This window comes from Xenopus laevis, chromosome 9_10S (assembly GCF_017654675.1).
Source record: "Xenopus laevis strain J_2021 chromosome 9_10S, Xenopus_laevis_v10.1, whole genome shotgun sequence".
Lineage (NCBI taxonomy): Eukaryota > Metazoa > Chordata > Amphibia > Anura > Pipidae > Xenopus > Xenopus laevis.
In genome coordinates this window covers 107,575,629-107,595,540 of record NC_054388.1, presented here as the reverse complement: position 1 = coordinate 107,595,540, position 19,912 = coordinate 107,575,629, and the positions used below count along the sequence as shown (strand labels likewise).

Below are 19,912 nucleotides of genomic sequence, written 5' to 3'. Positions count from 1 at the left end.
CCATCTATCTTCTCCTACTGTCTCTATCTTTACCCTACTGTATCTATCTTCACCCAACTATATCTATCTTGCTCTATTGTCTCTATCGTCTCCCACTGTCTCCACTCTATCCTTCTCTCCATTGTCTCCTACTATTTCCAACTTATCTGTCTCTATCTTGCCCTACTGTCTCCATCTTCTCCCACTGTCTCCATCTTTCCCTACTGTATCTATCTTGCTCTGTTGTCTCTATCTTCCCCCACTGTCTCCACCTTATCCTTTCCATCTTCACTAATCTGTCGGCATCTTGCCCTACTGTCTCCATCTTCTGATACTGTCTCCATCTTCTCCCACTGTCTCCATCTTTCGCTACTGGCTCCATCTTCTCCCACTGTCTCCATCTTTCGCTACTGTCTCCATCTTACTCTACTGTCTCCATCATCTCCTACTGTCTCCATGTTCTCCTACTCTCTCCATCTTGCCCTACTGTCTCCATCTTCTCTTATTGTCTCCATCTTGCCCTACTGTCTCCATCTTCTCTTACTGTTTCCATCTTTCCCTACTGTCTCCATCTTCTCCCACTGTTTTCATCTTCTTCTACTGTCATCATCATCTCCTCTGTCTCTATCTTTCCCTACTGTCTCCATCTTGCCCTACTGTCTCATCTTCTCCCACTCTCTCCATCTTCTTCTACTGGCACCATCATCTCCTACTGTCTCCAGCTTGCCCTACTGCCTCCATCTTCTCTTACTGTCTCCATCTTGCCATACTGTCTCCATCTTCTTCTACTGTCCATTTCCTCCTACTCTCTTCATCATCTTCTACCCTCCCCATGTTTCCCTACTGTTGCCATCTTATTCTAATATCATCACCTTGTCCTGCTGTCACATCTTCTTTACTGTCCCCAACTTGCCTTATTGTCTCCAACTTGCCCTTCTGTCACCATCTTGTTCTCATATTGAGATATCTTGCCCTACTTTTATCATTTTCTTCTACTGACCCCATCTTGCCCTACTGAGCTCAGAAGTCCAGAGGCCTCAAAGGAAAATCTTAATAAGATTTGTGTGCCAATGAAATGTTTAGTGTGCGACTATAAGTCCCCCAAGCCATTGACAGAGAGGTGCAACAGGATTTAGGAACTATGTTACTGTATATATGACTGATTTGTTTGTTTCTGCAGGGAATGTATTTGTACTGGAAATGAAACATTTGTTCAATTTATAATCTTGTTTCCCCAGCAAAATCATCTCAATGAGATGCAGGATAAGACTTGGACCTTTTAAAGGGGCAGACTCCTTAAACAATTAAGCTTATATGTGTGCCCTTCAGTAGAGTGGGTTTATGTTACACTGACTAAATACTCAGGACTTATTAAGACAATTCTTTTTAAAACTCGGCTCTTGATCATGTATTGCAATAAAATTACCCGATTCTCCAGGGATCTCTACCGGCCTCCTTTGTCTGCTGGATCTGACCTACTTCTCATCCTTTAAGTTGTGCAGGAAAAGAAACAAGAACTCGCTTCTGTTCTCATCCCCTAAGGGCCCTTATCTGAATCCCAATAGATCTGAATGGGTGGGATTCGGGTAGAACGGGGTGTGATCTAGAACTAAACACTTAAAAATTATATTTTAGATATTTTGTTCTGGGTGAAAGTCACTTTTTATTCTCATTTGTGATTAAATATTTAGATTGAGATGCAACACCAACAACTGAAGTGCCACCGCCATCTTGCTCCACTGTCTAACCCACTCTCTTCCTCCACTTGCAGCCCCCGAGCAGTTACTCCATCCTCACTCCACGGAGACGGCTCTGATTAAGGCCATGAGAGGAAAGATTTCCCGAGGCAGACAAGACAGAAGCTGCAATAATTTCCTATAATTAAAGCAGAAAAGCAATAAGAAAGTAATTAGGAGCAATAAAAGGACAACATGAAAGTGTAAGCGCTCGGGTCTTCCAGGCGTTAATTACATGAGCCAGACTTTCACTGACGCCTCCCCTCCCCTCTATAGATTTACTCATTTACTTTAACTGAACACTCTGTATTGTGATGAGAAATTGGCAACAAGACTAAATGAGAGTTTCAAGATACAGAGACTCTTCTCTCTTGTAAACCCTACGGTGACCAGCTTCTGCACTGACAATGGACAAGGCACTCCATGTAGAGCTGTATATAGACTCCATTCTGTAAAGTCTATCTGCTTAGCTGTCCAGGCTCCTTTCTGTAAAGAAAATCTAAACATCTATCCAGGCTCCTCTCTGCAAAGCCTTTTAAACTAGCCAGCCAGGTTCCTTTTTGTAAAGCCTGTCTATCAAGCCATCCATGCTCCTTTCTGTAAAGCCTATCTATCCAGCCATTTAGGCTCCTTTTTGTAAAGCCTATCTATTCAGCCATCCAGGCTCCTCTCTGCAAAACCTATTAAACCAGCCATCCAGGCTCCTTTATGTAAAGCCTGTCTATCAAACCATCCATGCTCCTTTCTGTAAGGCCAATCTATCCAGCCATTTAGGCCCTTATCTTTAAAGCCTATTTATCAAGCCATCCAGGCTCCTTTATGTTAAGCCTATCTATCCAGCCATTTAGCCTCCTTAATGTAAAGCCTATCTATCCAGCTATCCAGGCATCCGTTTCTGTCTACATATTCAGGTGTTCAGGTTCCTTTCAGCAAAGTTGATGTATCCAGCTGCCCAGGCTCCTTTATGTAAAGTCTATCTCTCCCGTTGTAAATCTGTGACGCCATAGGGAATGGATGGAATGAAAATGAAAGACTTAAGTCACAAGAGACAATTATCTGTCTGTAAACTTGTAGTTCAGCCACGCACACTGATTAGCACACGGCCCATTGCTTATCTGACAGGCTGAGCCGCTGGCATCTTCCCTGTGACAGCTGAGTCTCCATGGCAAGTTGCTACAGAATTCACTTGTCTAAGCCAAAACTGTCAGTCTTGTGTCTGGTCCCATAACGGTGCTCCCAGGCTCAGTCATAGAGTTGCCTGTATATTATTCAACTCTCCTGCACTACTGCATTTTATTACTTGTGGGAGAATCACAATCTAATCTCATTGTGCTTAAATAATAGTTATTAAGAGCAAACACATCTTCATATTTTTAATGTCCATGTGGGTATGTCCATAGCCTGTACACAGAGATACTATTATAGTATGAATCAAGAGGATTCCCCTGTACTAAGCACAATTCAGCAGGAACAGTCCCCTAAGTTTGCTCATAGTCTGTACAGAGAGATCCCATAAAACTATGGCAGCATAGGTATTCCCTGTACTAAGCACAATTCAGCAGGAACAGTCCCCTAAGTTTGCTCATAGTCTGTACAGAGAGATCCCATAAAACTATGGCAGCATAGGTATTCCCTGTACTAAGCACAATTCAGCAGGAACAGTCCCCTAAGTTTGCTCATAGTCTGTACAGAGAGATCCCATAAAACTATGGCAGCATAGGTATTCCCTGTACTAAGCACAATTCAGCAGGAACAGTCCCCTAAGTTTGCTCATAGTCTGTACAGAGAGATCCCATAAAACTATGACAGCATAGGTATTCCCCTGTACTAAGCACAATTCAGCAGGAACAGCCAGCTAAGTTTGCTCATAGTCTCCTCATAAGTATACAACATATTTTTGAACACGGGTTGCTTACTGTCACCTTGTCCCTGTATAGGTCTTAACCAAGGTGACTTTGGGCAATAGCAACTCCCTGCAACTCCCGGTAGGGCACATGTAACCCGGACTCATTCCTCTCTGTTGGAGGAAGGGTTAACCACACTGTATCCCACCACAAATAAAACAGTTTATTGGGCAGATGATACACATGGGAGGTTGATGGATGCAGAATTTAGACAGAACTAAACAAGGTTTTACCTGCGATAGCATTCGTTCCGGCGTGCTGAGATGAATTGCGCGGTGTCGCGTTGGATTCGCCGGATCTAAGGTAAGTAATAGGAATGTCGGACATTGTCGCTGCGTGCAACTAACACAACACCACTGTTTGATGAAGACGCAATATGCAGCGTTCGCATCAGACAATTGTGTCGTGTCGGATGCACGCAGCGACAATGTCCAACATTGCTATTATTTACCTTAGATTCGGCGCATCCAACGCGACACGAACGAATGGTATCGCAGGTAAAACCGCTTGTTAAGTTCTACCCTAAAGGAAGATACCAGTGAGAGAACATAGAGATATCGCTCCAGAGCACAGAAAAACAAAGAACTGCTCTTACTGCCAAACAGGTGACTCTGTCCTTAAGGCCAGGGTACTAGCAGGGCCGCCATCAGGAAGGGACAGGGGTACAAGTGTCCTGAAGGGGGGCGCCAAAGCCGTGCGGCCATTTCCGAAGTCACAATGTCATGATCAGCCGAAATGCGGAAGTCCCGAAGCAGCGAAATGACCCAAAGTCACGAAAGCAGGCGAATTTGAAGTCCTGAAGCCACGAGTTCAATTCCTCTGAACACCAATGTGTGGGGTTTTTTTGTTTTTTTTGTTAATCCCCTGGCCACCAATGTATTATTTTAATACTCTACAGGGCCCTGCAACCAATGTGTTTTTTTAAAAGTATTCTCTGGGACCCCAATTTTTTTAACTTGTTAGGGGGGCCCTGGCACCAATGTTTTTTTTTTAAAAATATTCTTTGGGGCCACAATTTTTTTTAACTTGTAACTTGTAAGGGGCCCTGGTCGCCAATTATTTTTTTTAACTTTAATCAGTTAACCATATTAGTTCTGTCTCCCACTAAGCTCCCCAGCTGTTGCTGAACTTCATCTCTCAACAATCCTCTAAGGCTAAGGCCACACTAGGCGATAGCGCGGCGATTTGACTCGCGGCAGGGTCGGACTGGGGGGCCCGGGGCCCACCGGGACTGCTGGTCCAGGGCCCCCCGCCCCCTACTGCGCCGCACCGAATTCGGCCGCTGGAACGCCGCCATGCGCATGCGCGATCGGCGCTTCTCTTGCGCATGCGCGAGCGGCGCTTCTTGTGCGCATGCGCGAGCGGCGATGCGCATCGGCGAAAACTTTTTTTTCCTGAAAATTTCTATATGTACGGGGGTCTGGCCCGGCGGGGGCCCACGAGGTTCGGGGCCCACCGGGTTTTTTCCCGGTGTCCCGCCGGGCCAGTCCGACACTGACTCGCGGCGACTTTTCGCCGCGACTTTTAAGCCGCAATCGCTGGGGAAACTTTTGCGCTGGCGTCTATGGGGAATCGCCAGCGTAAAAACACACGCGGCGATCTTTTTTCTATTGTCGCTCGAAATCGCCTAGCGAGGCAATTTCGAGCGACAGTAGAGAAAAGATCGCCGCGTGTGTTTTTACGCTAAGTGTCACTTGACAAGTTATAAGGTGTAACTCTGTGTTACTGGGCCCCACAGCAAATTCAATTTAGTGACCCAAAATATCGGTAAATTGACCTGTTCTACCAAGATGGATTGAAGACTCATTTGACTATCAATTCTTTGTCTGTGGTTTAGACCTTCTTTGAAGCATTTCTATGTCAATTTCTGTTTATTATGTCAGTGTATTTAAAGGCATAACCTGAGGGGTGACACAGCGCCACCTGCTGAGCATTGATTGGAAGAGCAGTCTGATAATAAAGCAGCGGTGATCAGCTGGAGTTGCCAGTTCTACTGGTTGTCATTGGTCACTGGCCCTGGCAACCTTCCTAATAAAATGGGTGCTTCACCTTTAAGTTACCTTTTCAACTCTAAGCAACTTTTCAGTTGGTCTGCATTATTTATCGTTTTTATAGTTTTTAATTCATTCGCCTTATTCTTCTCTTTCTAGGGTGGGTGGGGCTTCTTTCAAACGGGGGTCACTGACCCCATCTAAAAACAAATGCCCTATAAGGCTACAAATGTATTGCTATTGCTACTTTTCATTACTCATCTTTCTATTCAGGGCTTCTCCTTTTCATATTCCTGTCTCTTATTCAAATCAGTGCATGGTTGCTAGGGTAATTTGGATCCTAGCAACCAGATTGTTGAAATTGCAAACTGGAGAGCTGCTGAATAAAAAGCTAAATGACTCGAAAAACACAAATAATAAAAAATGAAAACCAATTGCCAGGGCCGGAACTAGGGGTAGGCAGAAGAGGCACCTGCCTAGGGCGCAACGAAAGGGGGCGTTGGGCAGGTACCTGTCTTCTGCATACCCCTAGTCCATGTTCGCGCTCCCTCTCCATTCCCTTCCAGCTCTCTCCCCCTCCCCTCCGGCTTTTCCCCCTCTCATCTGGTGATATCCCCCTGCCCTCCCTTGACAAGCTCACCTCTTCGGTTTTTCCCCTCCCCCCCTCCATCGCTCTGAGCATGTGCGCGCAGGGAGAGGAGCGCGCGCACGAAAACAAGCACGAGGGGCGCCCAGTCGGCTTGGCCCGGCACTGGCAATTGCTAATGGCCTCAGAAAGTGAAGAACCACTCGTAAGAGCCTGACAGTAGTGATGGGTGAAAAAATTCACCAGGCACGAATTTGCAGGGGAATTTTCGCATTTCGCCAGCGAAAAATCTGCTGCGTCAAAAAAATTTGGGCGCATGTCAGAATAGACTTAAAAATTGTCACGAGTCAAAATTATTGGGACGCCCATTGACTTCAATGCGTTTTGCAAATTTTTCTCCGTTTGATTCGCAAATTTTCTGGTGAAGCGAATCTGACAGTGTATGTTCAGATTCAGCTTGTCATTGCCAGCCCCACCTGTAAGAACTGATACGAATCTTTATACGGAGAGGTCGGCAATTGATTCAGACTCGTGCTGCAGACTGTACTGATTGCTGGGCAGCCATGCAGCAATGCATCCTAATTAAATACTAAGCAGCCAGGCCGCATGAGGTTTTAACATGTGTCTGGGATTTGTTGTTTAGGAATTTGTGATTATCAATAAAACTTTCGCTAAGGAGACAATGTACACGTTAATGTGAGATGAGTATCAGACCTGGCTCACGCAGGCTAAACTGGTTTCTATAGAGCCAGGCAGAATTCCTCTTTTACAGGCTTAGCATTTCCTTGTTGTTACCTGAGCACCCTCCCCCGTCCCCACCCACCTGTAGGGTGTCAGTCCCTAAGGCACCCAGATAATAATGCAGCTGCCTCCACACCCACTGCACCAGGAACCAGGAAGAGAAATGCAGCAGAGTCTGTGCAACTACAAACTGATCACCCAGGGGCCCCGATGAGGAGAGACTTTCTACCTACAGCAGGTAATCCTGGGGCCAGTGTGTGTATTGGGGGGAGAGGAGAGCACAGTGGGGCTTTGTAGTTGTACCCTGAAGGCTTACAAGGTCCATATTGGTTCTGTCTCCCACTAAGCTCCGCAGCTGTTGCTGAACTTCATCTCTCAACAATCCTCTAAGTGTCATTTGACACGTTATAAGGTCGGACGAGTCTAAAGTTATTGTCAATGGAGATCGTGTAACTCTGTGTTACTGGGCCCCACAACAAATTCAATTTAGTGACCCAAAATATCAGTAAATTGACCTGTTCTACCAAGATAGATTGAAATTGCTCTTCAGATGGATTGCTAAAGATAACATACCTCCCAGCTGTCCTGTTTTTCACGGGACAGTCCCAATTTTGACAGCTCAACCCGCAGTCCCGGATTGTTACTGAAATGTCCCAACTTTCTCTTTGATCTCCTGCACTGAACAGCCAGAAAAAGATAAAAAGTTTCCAAGACTTAATTGGCTTTTGGCAGAGAGCCCAGAATACGTGGCGGGTGCACTTAGATACTTTTGTAACAGTTTAAGATAAGCAAAAAAAAAACAATTGTAACAATTTAAGATAAGCAAAGAAACAATTGTAACAATTTGATAACCAAAGAAACAATTGTAACAATTTAAAATAAGCAAAGAAACAATTGTAACAATTTAAAATAAGCAAAGAAACAATTGTCACAATTTAGGATAAGCAAAGAAACAACTGCAACAATTTATGATAAGCAAAGAAACAATTGTAACAATTTATAAGCAAAGAAACTATTTTAACAATTTAGGATAAGCAAAGAAACAATTGTAACAATTTAAGATAAGCAAAGAAACCATTGTAACAATTTAGGATAAGCAAAGAAACAATTGCAACAATTTAGGATAAGCAAAGAAACAATTGCAACAATTTAGGATCAGCAAAGAAACTATTTTAACAATTTATGATAAGCAAAGAAACAATGTAACAATTTAGGATAAGCAAATAAACAATTGTAACAATTTAGGATAAGCAAATAAACAATTGTAACAATTTAAGATAAGCAAAGAAACAACTGTAACAATTTAGGATAAGCAAAGAAACAATTGTAACAATTTAGGATAAGCAAATAAACTATTTTAACAATTTATGATAAGCAAAGAAACAATGTAACAATTTAGGATAAGCAAATAAACAATTGTAACAATTTAGGATAAGCAAATAAACAATTGTAACAATTTAAGATAAGCAAAGAAACAACTGTAACAATTTAGGATAAGCAAAGAAACAATTGTAACAATTTAGGATAAGCAAATAAACTATTTTAACAATTTATGATAAGCAAAGAAACAATTGTAACAATTTAGGATAAGCAAATAAATAATTGTAACAATTTAAGATAAGCAAAGAAACAATTGTAACAATTTAGGATAAGCAAAGAAACAACTGTAACAATTTAGGATAAGCAAACTATTTTAACAATTTATGATAAGCAAAGAAACAATTGTAACAATTTAGGATAAGCAAAGAAACAATTGTAACAATTTAGGATAAGCAAACTATTTTAAAAATTTAGGATAAGAAAAGAAACAACTGTAACAATTTATAAGCAAATAAACAATTGTAACAATTTAGGATAAGCAAAGAAACAATTGTAACAGTTTATGATAAGCAAAGAAACAATTGTAACAATTTAGGATAAGCAAAGAAACTATTGTAACCATTTTAGATAAGCAAAGAAGCAATGGTAACCAGTGCCAAGCCAGCCAGGTTGGACCCTAGCAACCAGACTCCTGAAATTACAAATTGTAGAGCTGCTGAATAAAAAGCTGAATAACTTAAACCACAAATAATAAAAAATGAAAACCAATTGCAAATTGTCTCAGAATATCACTCTCTGCGTCATACTAACAGTTAATTTAAAGCTGCACAACCCCTTTAATGCAGTCAGTGACTTGTTAGAATGATGTTGATAGAAGTGCAATATATTGGGGATACAAGAAGAAGACAATTCAGAGATAAAAGCAGTGACGAGTTTGGGATTGGCTGGAATTCCCGCGGAGAGGTGGAGGAAGCATAAAAAGAGAGGACACGGCTGTATAATATAATAGGTGAACTTTTATTACTATTGCTCAGTCGATAAGATAATGATTGACCATGCGGCTTTAGTGAGAACCAGAGACATTAACCATGAAGCCAAGAAACATTCTCTTCCCTGCTTGTATTAAAGGAAATATCAACCCTTGAATCAACTGGCATTTATTTATTTATTTTTTAAATCAAGTTTTCAAATTACCCGTATACACCTGAGTATAAGCCGAGTTTTTCAGCATCCAAAATGTGCTGAAAAAGTCTGCCTCGGCTTAGACCCGATAGATTTCAGTCACTTTTAATCATTCCTATACCAACAGTTCACTTGGGGAGAGACTGCAATATCCCACAATGCCCTCTGTTGGTTATATGAAAGATTTACAGTGACTGCAATATCACACAGCGCCATCTGTTGGTTATATGAAAGAATAACAGTGCGCCCTCTGTTGGTTATATGAAAGAATAACAGTGACTGCAATATCACACAGCGTCATCTGTTGGTTATATGAAAGAATAACAGTGACTGCAATATCACACAGCGCCCTCTGTTGGTTATATGAAAGATTTACAGTGACTACAATATCACACAGCGCCCTCTGTTGGTTATATGAAAGAATAACAGTGACTGCAATATCACACAGTGCCCTCTGTTGGTTATATGAATAACAGTGACTGCAATATCACACAGCACCATCTGTTGGTTATATGAAAGAATAACAGTGACTGCAATATCACACAGCGTCATCTGTTGGTTATATGAAAGATTTACAGTGACTACAATATCACACAGCGCCCTCTGTTGGTTATATGAAAGAATAACAGTGACTGCAATATCACACAGTGCCCTCTGTTGGTTATATGAAAGAATAACAGTGACTGCAATATCACACAGCGCCCTCTGTTGGTTATATGAAAGAATAACAGTGACTGCAATATCACACAGCGCCCTCTGTTGGTTATATGAAAGAATAACAGTGATTGCAATATCACACAGGGCCCTCTGTTGGTTATATGAAAGAATAACAGTGACTGCAATATCACACAGTGCCCTCTGTTGGTTATATGAATAACAGTGACTGCAATATCACACAGCACCCTCTGTTGGTTATATGAAAGAATAACAGTGCACCCTCTGTTGGTTATATGAAAATAACAGTGACTGCAATATTACACAGCGCCCTCTGTTGGTTATACGAGAGATTAACAGTGATGGCAATATCACACAGCGCCCTCTGTTGGTTATATGAAGGATTAACAGTGATGGCAATATCACACAGCGCCCTCTGCACATGGTAGTGCGACAGTGGGACAATGCACACAGTAATCCGTTTGGCAATTCTCTGTCACCATCAACTTTGCAAAGAAGTCCGGTTGATCGCTGGGGGGGGTCGCTTTGGCAGAATGTGCGCTGCTGGGAGACAGAGCTGTAGTTGTGTCTAGGCTTATACTCGAGTCAATAAGTTTTCCCAGTTTTCGTAGGTAAAATTAGGTACCTCGGCTTATACTCGGGTCGGCTTATACTCGAGTATATACGGTAGCCGTATTTGCACTGCCACTATGATGCATTTGAAACTGCACCGCCTGCTGATCTTTTTGGCCAACTGGCTTCATTCAGCAGAAAATGAAGTTAGTGAGAAAAGGAAAGTCTTGGGTCAGAAATCACCAGAGAAACATCACGAGACTCTTCTCTGTCAAAATATCCAGCTCTAGTCAGAAGTTCATAAAAATGAAAAAAAAAATGAAAATAAATAAAATTGGGGCTAATCCTGATCCTTTAACCTGATTGCTGGAAGACTGTGTGAGTCAATGGCATTGCTTTGTTTGCCTGGAAATGATTAATTACATAGTGTTAGAGAGAGCAATTAAGAGATAGCGTGTGGTTTTTATTTTCTATGTTTGGTTTATGTACCTTTAGGGCAAAGACACACTTGGAGATTCGGGGAGATTCAGTCGACCGGCAACAAATCGCCTCTTCTTCGGGCCCCGAACTGCCTTCCCCCTGGCTAGAATGTAAATCGCCGGCAGGATGGCACTCGCTTCGTTTTCCGAAGTTGCCAAACGAGGAAACTTTGGGACGATCTGAGTGCCATCCCACTGGTGGTTTAGATTCTAAACAGAAGGAAGGCAATTCAGGGAGATTAGTCGCCCAAAGAAGAGGCAATTTGTCGAATCTCCACGTCTGTCGTTGCCTTTAAAAAAAAACTTTAATTTTTTTAAATAAATACAAATCTGTGGTTTTGTGGCATCAAACAGGAAAATGAAAAGTAAGGGCTCTACCAGCTCCATTGTGCATTCAAGGTAGCTAAAAAGAAATGATCAGCCCACTGAGAACTCTTTGTAAAATGAGCTGCTCCTTATCTCAAAGCCTAAGGGCAACAGCACATGAGGACATTTTGTGCATTGTGTTAACTGAGCAATTGGCAGCTCTGTGGGAAGGTTCAGGATTAACTCCAAGGGAATTAGCTAAACCAAAGAGCTGGGGAAAGAGGGGGTTTGTTTATACAAAGGGCTTCTCAATGGACCGCTGACTTATTTTGATTGTGCCTATACCTGGAAATAAATGGTGCTACTCTATTCTATTTATTGGGGAGCAAGGCCATTTTGAGGAATGTGGTTGGTGCAGATCGGGGGGGGGGCGTATGAGACCTCTATATTCTATAGCTGTATTTCTTCTGTTCATTCTGCAGGAAAGACAACAAGATAATAAGCCACCAAGATGTCTTCCAACAACATCCAGCAACAGTTTCAAGATCAGTGGAACGATATCCTGGGCCGGGTGGCCAATAAGCAGATGTTCCAGTCCGACTGGGATATTGCAGCCTTTGTCATCTTCTTTGTGTTTATAGGTAAGAGGTTTCAGAGAGGCCTGAGAGTGAACATTATGTGGCTGACCCCATAGGGAACTAATTACTCATCTGGGCAAGTATTTTATACCTACCAGGGATGCACCTAATCCAGGATTCAGTTTGGGATTCGGCGAGGATTCACAATACTTCTGCCTGGCCGAACCAAATTCTAATCTGCATATGCAAATTAGGGACAGGGAGGGAAATTGAGTGAGTTTTTGTCACAAAACAAGTAAAAAATGTTCCCCCTTCCCACCCCTAATTCAGTTCGATATTCGGCCAAATCTTTTGTGAAGGATTTGGGGGTTCCGCCGAATCCAAAATAGGGGATTCGGTGCATCCCTAATTCCTATAAGGTGAAGCCCCCTAATTAATAAAAGGTGACGAGTAGGATTAGGGTTGCCACCTTTTTAAAAACCGGCTGCTGGGGGGCGGGGACACAAAGGGGCGGGATGTGACTTCAAAAGGGGCGGGCTGTGATGTCAAAGTGGGTGGGGCCACGACACGGACACTAGAAGAAGAGAAAAGGTAAGTTTCAGGGGATGTTCCAGGGGATGTTCCAGGGGATTGGGGGCAGGCCGAGGGCTCCTTTTAATCGTATTACAAATTTACTGGCAGCTACATTGCCGGTAAATTTGTAATACCGGCCTTGGCAGGTATTTTACCGGCTAGGCCGTTAAAATACCGGCCGGGTGGCAACCCTAAGTAGGATGCATGAGGAGCGTGGTGGCTCCAACAAAGATATGACAGTAGCAAGTGACAGTATAGGGACAAGCAGGGCCGCCATTAGAAATCACGGGGCCCCGTACAACAACATTTTCGGGGGCCCCTAGGCCCCACCCACCCTGGCAACCAGACCCCGCCCACTCCACATCACAGTTAATCAGTGCTAAAAAAGCAACCCCCCCCCCCCACACAAGTTATTAAAAGCTATTGATGGTCAGGGTCCCCTTATAAGTTTAAAAAAAAAAAACATTGGTGCTAGGGCCCCCCTTAGAAGTTAAAAAAATTGGGGCCCCAAAAATTTTTTTTTTTTAAAAAAACATTGGTGGCAGGGGCCTATAAAATATTAAAATAATACATTGGTGGCCAGGGGATTAAAAAAAAAAAACACAAATTGGTGTTCAGTAGAATTTTACTCTTGGCTTCAGGACTTCAACTTCGCCTCCTTTCGTGACTTTGGTTCTTTTCGCCGCTTCAGGACTTCAATTACAGCTGTTTTTCGTGACTTTGGGTCTTTTCGCCGCTACAGGACTTGAATTTCGGCTGTTTTCGTGACTTCGGGTCTTTTTGCTGCTTCGGGACTTCAGCTTTGGCTATTTTCATGACTTCGGGTCTTATCAGCGCTTCGGCTATTTTCGTGGCTTCAGGTCTTTTCACCGCTTCGGCTTTTCTGCATTTTTGGCTGGCCACAGATCTTTGCCTCTGGCTTTCTAAACTGCAGCACTGCCGGGCCCCCCTTCATGCCCGGGCCACTTGTTCCCCCCCTGTTCCCCCCTGATGGCGGCCCTGCATGGAGAGCATCATAAAGCAGTTTCCAAATGACGACTGCAGCGCCTGGAAAACCCCTAGGGAGCCCCCACCACAAAGACCAGGCCCAGCACCTTCCTGCTGCTTCTGTTCGACTCCCTCCACCAACTCCCGGCTCTGTATCCCCCTCACTGCCAGCCAAGTGGTTCCAATGGGAGGCTGTTCTTTCCCGCTGCCCTGTAGGCATGGTGACTGTGAGCCATATATAACCCCTTGCTCCCAGGCCACCCGCTACCCCAGGGAAAGAAAGACACTGGCAGGTACTCGCCGCCCCCATGACTACCCCTGCCAAATGTTGAGGCAGCACCTGCCGCCAAGTACTAGCACCAAGCACCCCGGCCCTGTACCCAGCCATCTACCCTCTAGCTACGCCCCGCCTACAACATGCGCGCGTCCGCACCTCCCATTTGTGCTTGTAATTGGCTGCCTCTGCATGACGCCAGCCTGTGTATTCCCAAGGTCACGGGGTCTGCCAGTCACGTGAGAAAGAGAGGGGGGGGGGAGTCGAGCGAAATATCAGGACCAAATGGGGATCGATGGTGCTGCTTGGAGACGTGGCTGTTCAGCTGGCCGCAGGTCTTCGGCACTGGCAAGGGGGGCCCGGCTCTTTCTAAACTGCAGCACTGCCGGGCCCCCCTTCATGCCCGGGCCCGGGACACTTGTCCCCCCTGTCCCCCCCTGATGGCGGCCCTGGGGACAAGGCTGAATAGGAAAACCTTTAGTAATAAAGGAACCTTTTGTCATATAATGTGAGATTATTTGGTTGTTGCTCTCTACTTACACTTACCCTTTTCTCTAGGCCTGATCCTGGTGCTGGTGATCTTGGTCCTGATCAGATGTTGCTGCTGCTGTTGCTGTGACTGCGAATCCCATGGGCCAAAGGTAAAGCAGGAGTCTTCCATGGTTCTCCATTTGCCTTTGCTTCTTTTTCCTAGACTTCAGATATAATTCACTTTGTTCTTCCATGAGAACTGGTGTCTTTAAATAACTGCAGGTCTACTCATGGAGACATGCAGTTGTCCCAATTTTATGTTCTTTTTCTCTCTATGACAGAAACTAAAATATATCTGTCATGGTTGCCTTTCTAAGCTGAGTTCTAGAGGGATAGAGCAGCTCCCTGCATCCCGGCAGATCTCTGTATTTTACTCCCTCTACCCTATTGAGCTCATGTCAAGCACCCAACAGTTGCCCAGCTCTCTAGTACATAGTCTAGAGCAGGAATCCCCAACCTTTTGAACCCGTGAGCAATAATCAGAAGTAAAAGGTGTTAGGGAGCAACACTAGCTGAAAAATGTTCTTGGGGAGCCAAATAAGAGCTGTGATTGGCCATTTAGTAGCCCCTATGTGGATTGTCAACCTACATTGAGGCTCTGTTTGGCAGTGCACCTCGTTTTTATACAACTGAAACTTGTCTCCAAACCTGGAATTCAAAAATAAGCACCTGTTTTGAGGCCACTGAGAGCAACATCCAAGGGTTTGGAGAGCAACATGTTACTCATGAGCTACTGGTTGGGGATCCCTGGTCTAGAGCAGTGGTTCCCAAACTCTGGGGTAGTTGTTTTGGAGTGGGTCATACTGAAGGCCAGTTGGATTGATATCTGGGATGAATACAGCTTGATGGTCATTTAGAGTGAAATGAAGCCTTCAAAATGACCCAATCCAAAACAACTACCACCACTACTAGGGGTAGGAAGCTGAGGGTGAAAAGGTGGACTCTAGTCTTGCACTACACATCCATAAGAAGTAGCCCGCCAGCAAGCAGGTGAGCTATGGAGTGGGGTTGATGGCAAGTGGTAGGAGGCATGGGGCTTGTGTTAGGCACCCTCTTTTGGCCTGATGTGAAAGCCATACTGTATATCTGTAACCAAGTTATGAGCTGAAAGGGGCCCAGACCAAATGTGGGACCTCAAAGCAGGTACCTAAAAGAAGCCCCCAAATCAATTATATAAAGTATAAAACACTTTAAAGTCTAAGTAAACCTTAAAAATAAGTGCATGTAAAATTGATGAGGGGGCTATTCTATGCACTTTTGTCATTTACATTTCATTATTTGTTTTGTTTTTATTCCAAGATATTAAGGGATACATGTACTGTTAATATGAATGAATTTTGTTACAACAGCGCCACCTGCTGGTCAGTTTCCCACCAGTCTGACCAGCAAGTAGTCAAGGAAGTTGTCAGGAGAAAGAAAGAGGCTGCTCTGATGTTCTTCTACTTAGGAAAGATTTGAGAAAGGTTTCTAATTGTTTTATTAAGTAGAAGAACATCAGAGCAGCCTCTTCCTTGACTACTTGGTGGGAAACTGACCAGCAGGTGGCGCTGTTGTAACAAAATTCATTCATATTAACATTACATGTATCCCTTAATATCTTGGAATAAAACCAAAATAAATATTGAATGAAAATGACAAAAGTGCTCAGAATAGCCCCCTCATCCATTTTACATTCACTTATTTTAAAGGTTTACTTATCCTTTAATGTGATGGATCCCAAACTATGGGGCTACCCACGAAGGGGATACAGGGTATGAGAATTAAGTCCTGGAAACACAGTCAGATAGGGTGAGATTTAGGGTGACCATTTATTTCCTACCCTATGTATTCCAGGCACTGTTACTAAATGGTTTACACAGCAAAATTCTTTAGATCTGTCACCTGGTTAGTAGTTAATGTTGAAATAGAAATAAAATATTGGGTTTCAAATGGTGACTTGTGCCGAAATAGTCTGAAAACCAGAGTGTTAAAACTTTATCTGGCCTTTACATGTGCAGTATAAGAGGCACGACAGAGCAGAACTCCATTACTTGAAGGCTGTCATTTAATGTGTCGGCCAATGACGAGATAACGCCGTCATGTGATCTCTTGTTACTGTTATATGGCTGCACAGTGAGATAATACTATCGGCCAATAAACAGTCATTGAGTCATCTCAATGCCGAGCTCAGTGTACACCCATACTATTACAGCTATCGTTTCTTGATTATAGAACCTGAATCTGCAAGTAGTTAGTAGCACTTTTATAACAGCTAGGCAAAGCCTACAAGAGGAATATAATTATTACTTTCAACTCCATCGTACAAATACAAAGGACAAACAATATAAAAATATGGAATTTAAAAAAATGTTTTCCAACTTGATTGGTCATAGTAAGATTTCTATTTCTCTTTCTGTGTATTTAGTTCTAACTTCTTGGCAAGAGTGGAGAGTTCTTTGCCACCTACCCCAGCTATTTCTAAAACTATCCTGTATGTAGAATGTGCTTTTAGTGGTACAGTATATGGCCATACGATCTGGACACCAGCCATGTCCAACATTCCCAAAACATGAAGATGTTCTTCCCTTTGCTGCTGTAGCAGCCTCTACTCTTCTGAGAAGGTTCCCACTAGATGGTGGAACGTTACTGGTGGGATTTTACTCCACTGAAATGGAGAAGGTTGGGCAAAGATTCCAGGGTTCCAATTAATCCCACAAGTGTTCAGTTGGGCTGTGGTTGGGGCTCTGCGCAGGCCAGTCAAGTTCTTTATTTTACCATCTCTTCACATATTCTGTATTGACCTTGTTTTGTACACTTGGTTATTATCCTGCTGTAACAGGAAAGTGCCTTCCTCAAACTGTTGCCACAATGAAGGAGGCTTGGAATTGTCTAGATCAGTGGTCCCCAACCAGCAGCTCACGAGCCACATGTTGCTCACCAACCCCTCGGATGTTGCTCCAAGTGGCCTTAAAGCAGGGGCTTATTTTTGAATTCCAGGCTTGTTTTGGTTGCATAAAAACCAGTTGTTCTGCCAAACAGAGCCTCCTGTAGGCTGCCAGTCCTCATAGGGGCTACCAAACAGCCAATAACAGCCTTTATTTGACATCCCCATGGACTTTTTCATGCTTGTGTTGCTCTCCAACTCTTTTTACACTCAAATATGGCTCACGAGTAAAAAAGGTTGGGGACCACTGGTCTAGATCTAGAACTTCAATGTATGGTGTTGGGGCACTTGTTTTATGCATAGGCAATTCCAGTAGTAAGAAGTGGTGGCCTCATGCATTTGGCCATGTCGTATCTGTGGGAGGATAAGAGCTTTGGGAAAGGCAGCGGGTCCATCTGTGTAACAGTTGTCATCTACGTATCTTCTTTTCCAGAAACATTACAAGCAACAAGTTGGCATTGACAACCCAGCGATGGAGCCGTAACCCCTCCTTTCCCTCTTGTGACTGGCAGCTCAACGAGCCAGTGGATGGCCCAAGAAACTTCTGAGATGAAGCCGTGTTTTTTTTTTTCACGGTTGAGATATAAATGAATAAATGTTAGTGTTGCTAATACCAAAGTGACGCCCAATAAGAAAAGCTTCGGAATAGGGCGTGTAGATGGGCACGCCTCCTTTTAATCACTGAAAGGACAATCTTATGGCATATGATTTTTTTTATATTTCATTTATATGTAGAAGCCGTACTTGTAGTCATTAGTATAGTGGGGGAAGAAAATATGCCCACTGGATCTTTGTAAGAGATAAGGCCTAAAGATGTGCTCAGTTGTGAAGGGTGTGGCTAATTTTCCACAACAGGCAACTAAATTCCTTTGGGAAAATTCTAAAATTTAAAGATATTCCTTTGAACAATTGAACACAATTAGGGATACCTATAAAGCTGTAAATTATGAATGATGTGTCATACTCTGAGGATGAGCCGGGATATGGGGCACGAAATGCGTCAGGAGTTGTTAAATGCACTGAAACAATGCAAGCATGCTTTTATGTACTTAATGAAATAAAAGGATTTGAAGAATCGATTTATTCCTGGAAAGAACGTGTCCAAGATGTGTGTTGAGTGAGTGTGTAAAAGTATCCGTTGCCAGGAGGTGGGACTAATGGACATGTGAAAGTCTGGATCCAATCCAAAGCAAGGAAAAAATTCTTAGCAGAGCCAGGCCTACATAAATGGGCAGCCAAGGTAAGAACTTCGTAGGCTTTCTTTCCCCTCTCTCCTCCACCCTTTAGTTCTGGCCCTTAGAAAGACAGACACATGCTTAAAGAACTTATAGAGATGAGTGGTTGGCACAGCAACCTTGCATTGCTGGGGTTTTACGGTTTGTATGTTCTCCCTGTGATGCTCTATTTAAATAAAGGATAACACCACAGTTATAAGGGAAGAACAGAATCGCTCCAAATCATCATGAAGCAACTACGACTCACCCACTCCTTCCAGAAGGCTGATCAGACTGATTTTGCAGATCCCTTCTAGAAGTAAAAAGAAGAAAGCGGCTGCTCTGATGTTCTTCTGCTTAGGAAAGATTTGAGAAAGATTTCTAATTGTTTTCCTAAGCAGAAGAACATCAGAGCAGCCTCTTTCTCCTGACAACTTCCTTGACTACTTGCTGGTCAGACTGGTGGGAAACTGACCAGCAGGTGGCGCTGTTGTAATAAAATTCATTCATATTAACAGCACATGTATCCCTTAATATCTTGGAATAAAAAGAAAATAAATAATGAATGTAAAAGACAAAAGTGCTTAGAATAGCCTCCTCATTCATTTTACATTCACTTATTGTAAAGGTTTACTTATCCTTTAAAGGGGCAGTTCACCAACCATAGTCAGACAGTTCTTTTGAGCAGGGCCGACATCAGGGGGGGACAGGGGGGACAAGTGGCCTGGGTCATGAAGGGGGGGCCCGGCAGTGCTGCATTTTGAAAGAGCCAGGCCCCCCTTGAGAGCGCCGAAGCCTGTGCCCATTTTCAAAGTCCCAAACAGCCAAAATGCGGAAGTGCCGAACAGCCGAAGTCCCAAAGCGGCGAAAAGACGCGAAGTCATGAAAGGAGGCGAAGTTCAAGTCCTGAAGCCACAAGTTCAATTCTACTGAACACCAGTTTGTGTTTTTTGTTTTTTGTTTTTTTAATCCCCTGGCCACCAATGTATTATTTTAATATTCTATAGGCCCCTGCCACCAAGGTTTTTTTTTAAATATTTTTTGAGGCGCTAATTTTGTAAGGGGGGCCCTGGCACCAATGTTTTTTTTAAAAAAAAATATTCTTTGGGGGCCCAGTTTTTTTTAACTTGTAAGGGGGGCCCTGGCACTAATGTTTTTTTTTAACTTATAAGAGGGTCCTGACCATAAATAGCTTTTTATAACTTGTGTGTGAGGAGGTTACTTTTTTAGTGCTGAGGTCTGTGTGGTCTTTTAACTGTGATCTGGACTGGGTGGGCCTGCTTTTGTGCTAGAATATATTATTATGGGGGGTTGGAGGTGTGGCTTGTATAACTGGTTATAACTGATGCAGATTGAGGGTGGGTTCTATGCACCCCAAGTT

At 43.3% G+C, this 19,912-nt stretch overlaps 1 protein-coding gene across 1 annotated transcript; it reads left to right on the top strand.

The window, feature by feature from the left end:
* The first annotated feature begins 6,950 nt into the window (after window positions 1-6,950).
* On the top strand, window positions 6,951-18,392 carry smim22.S (small integral membrane protein 22 S homeolog). The gene is made up of 4 exons (XM_018239346.2): window positions 6,951-7,175; window positions 11,934-12,092; window positions 14,422-14,504; window positions 17,751-18,392. The coding sequence occupies exons 2-4, from the start codon at window positions 11,963-11,965 to the stop codon at window positions 17,799-17,801; spliced, it is 264 nt and encodes an 87-aa protein (XP_018094835.1). The 5' UTR covers window positions 6,951-7,175; window positions 11,934-11,962; the 3' UTR covers window positions 17,802-18,392.
* The last annotated feature ends 1,520 nt before the right edge of the window (window positions 18,393-19,912 follow it).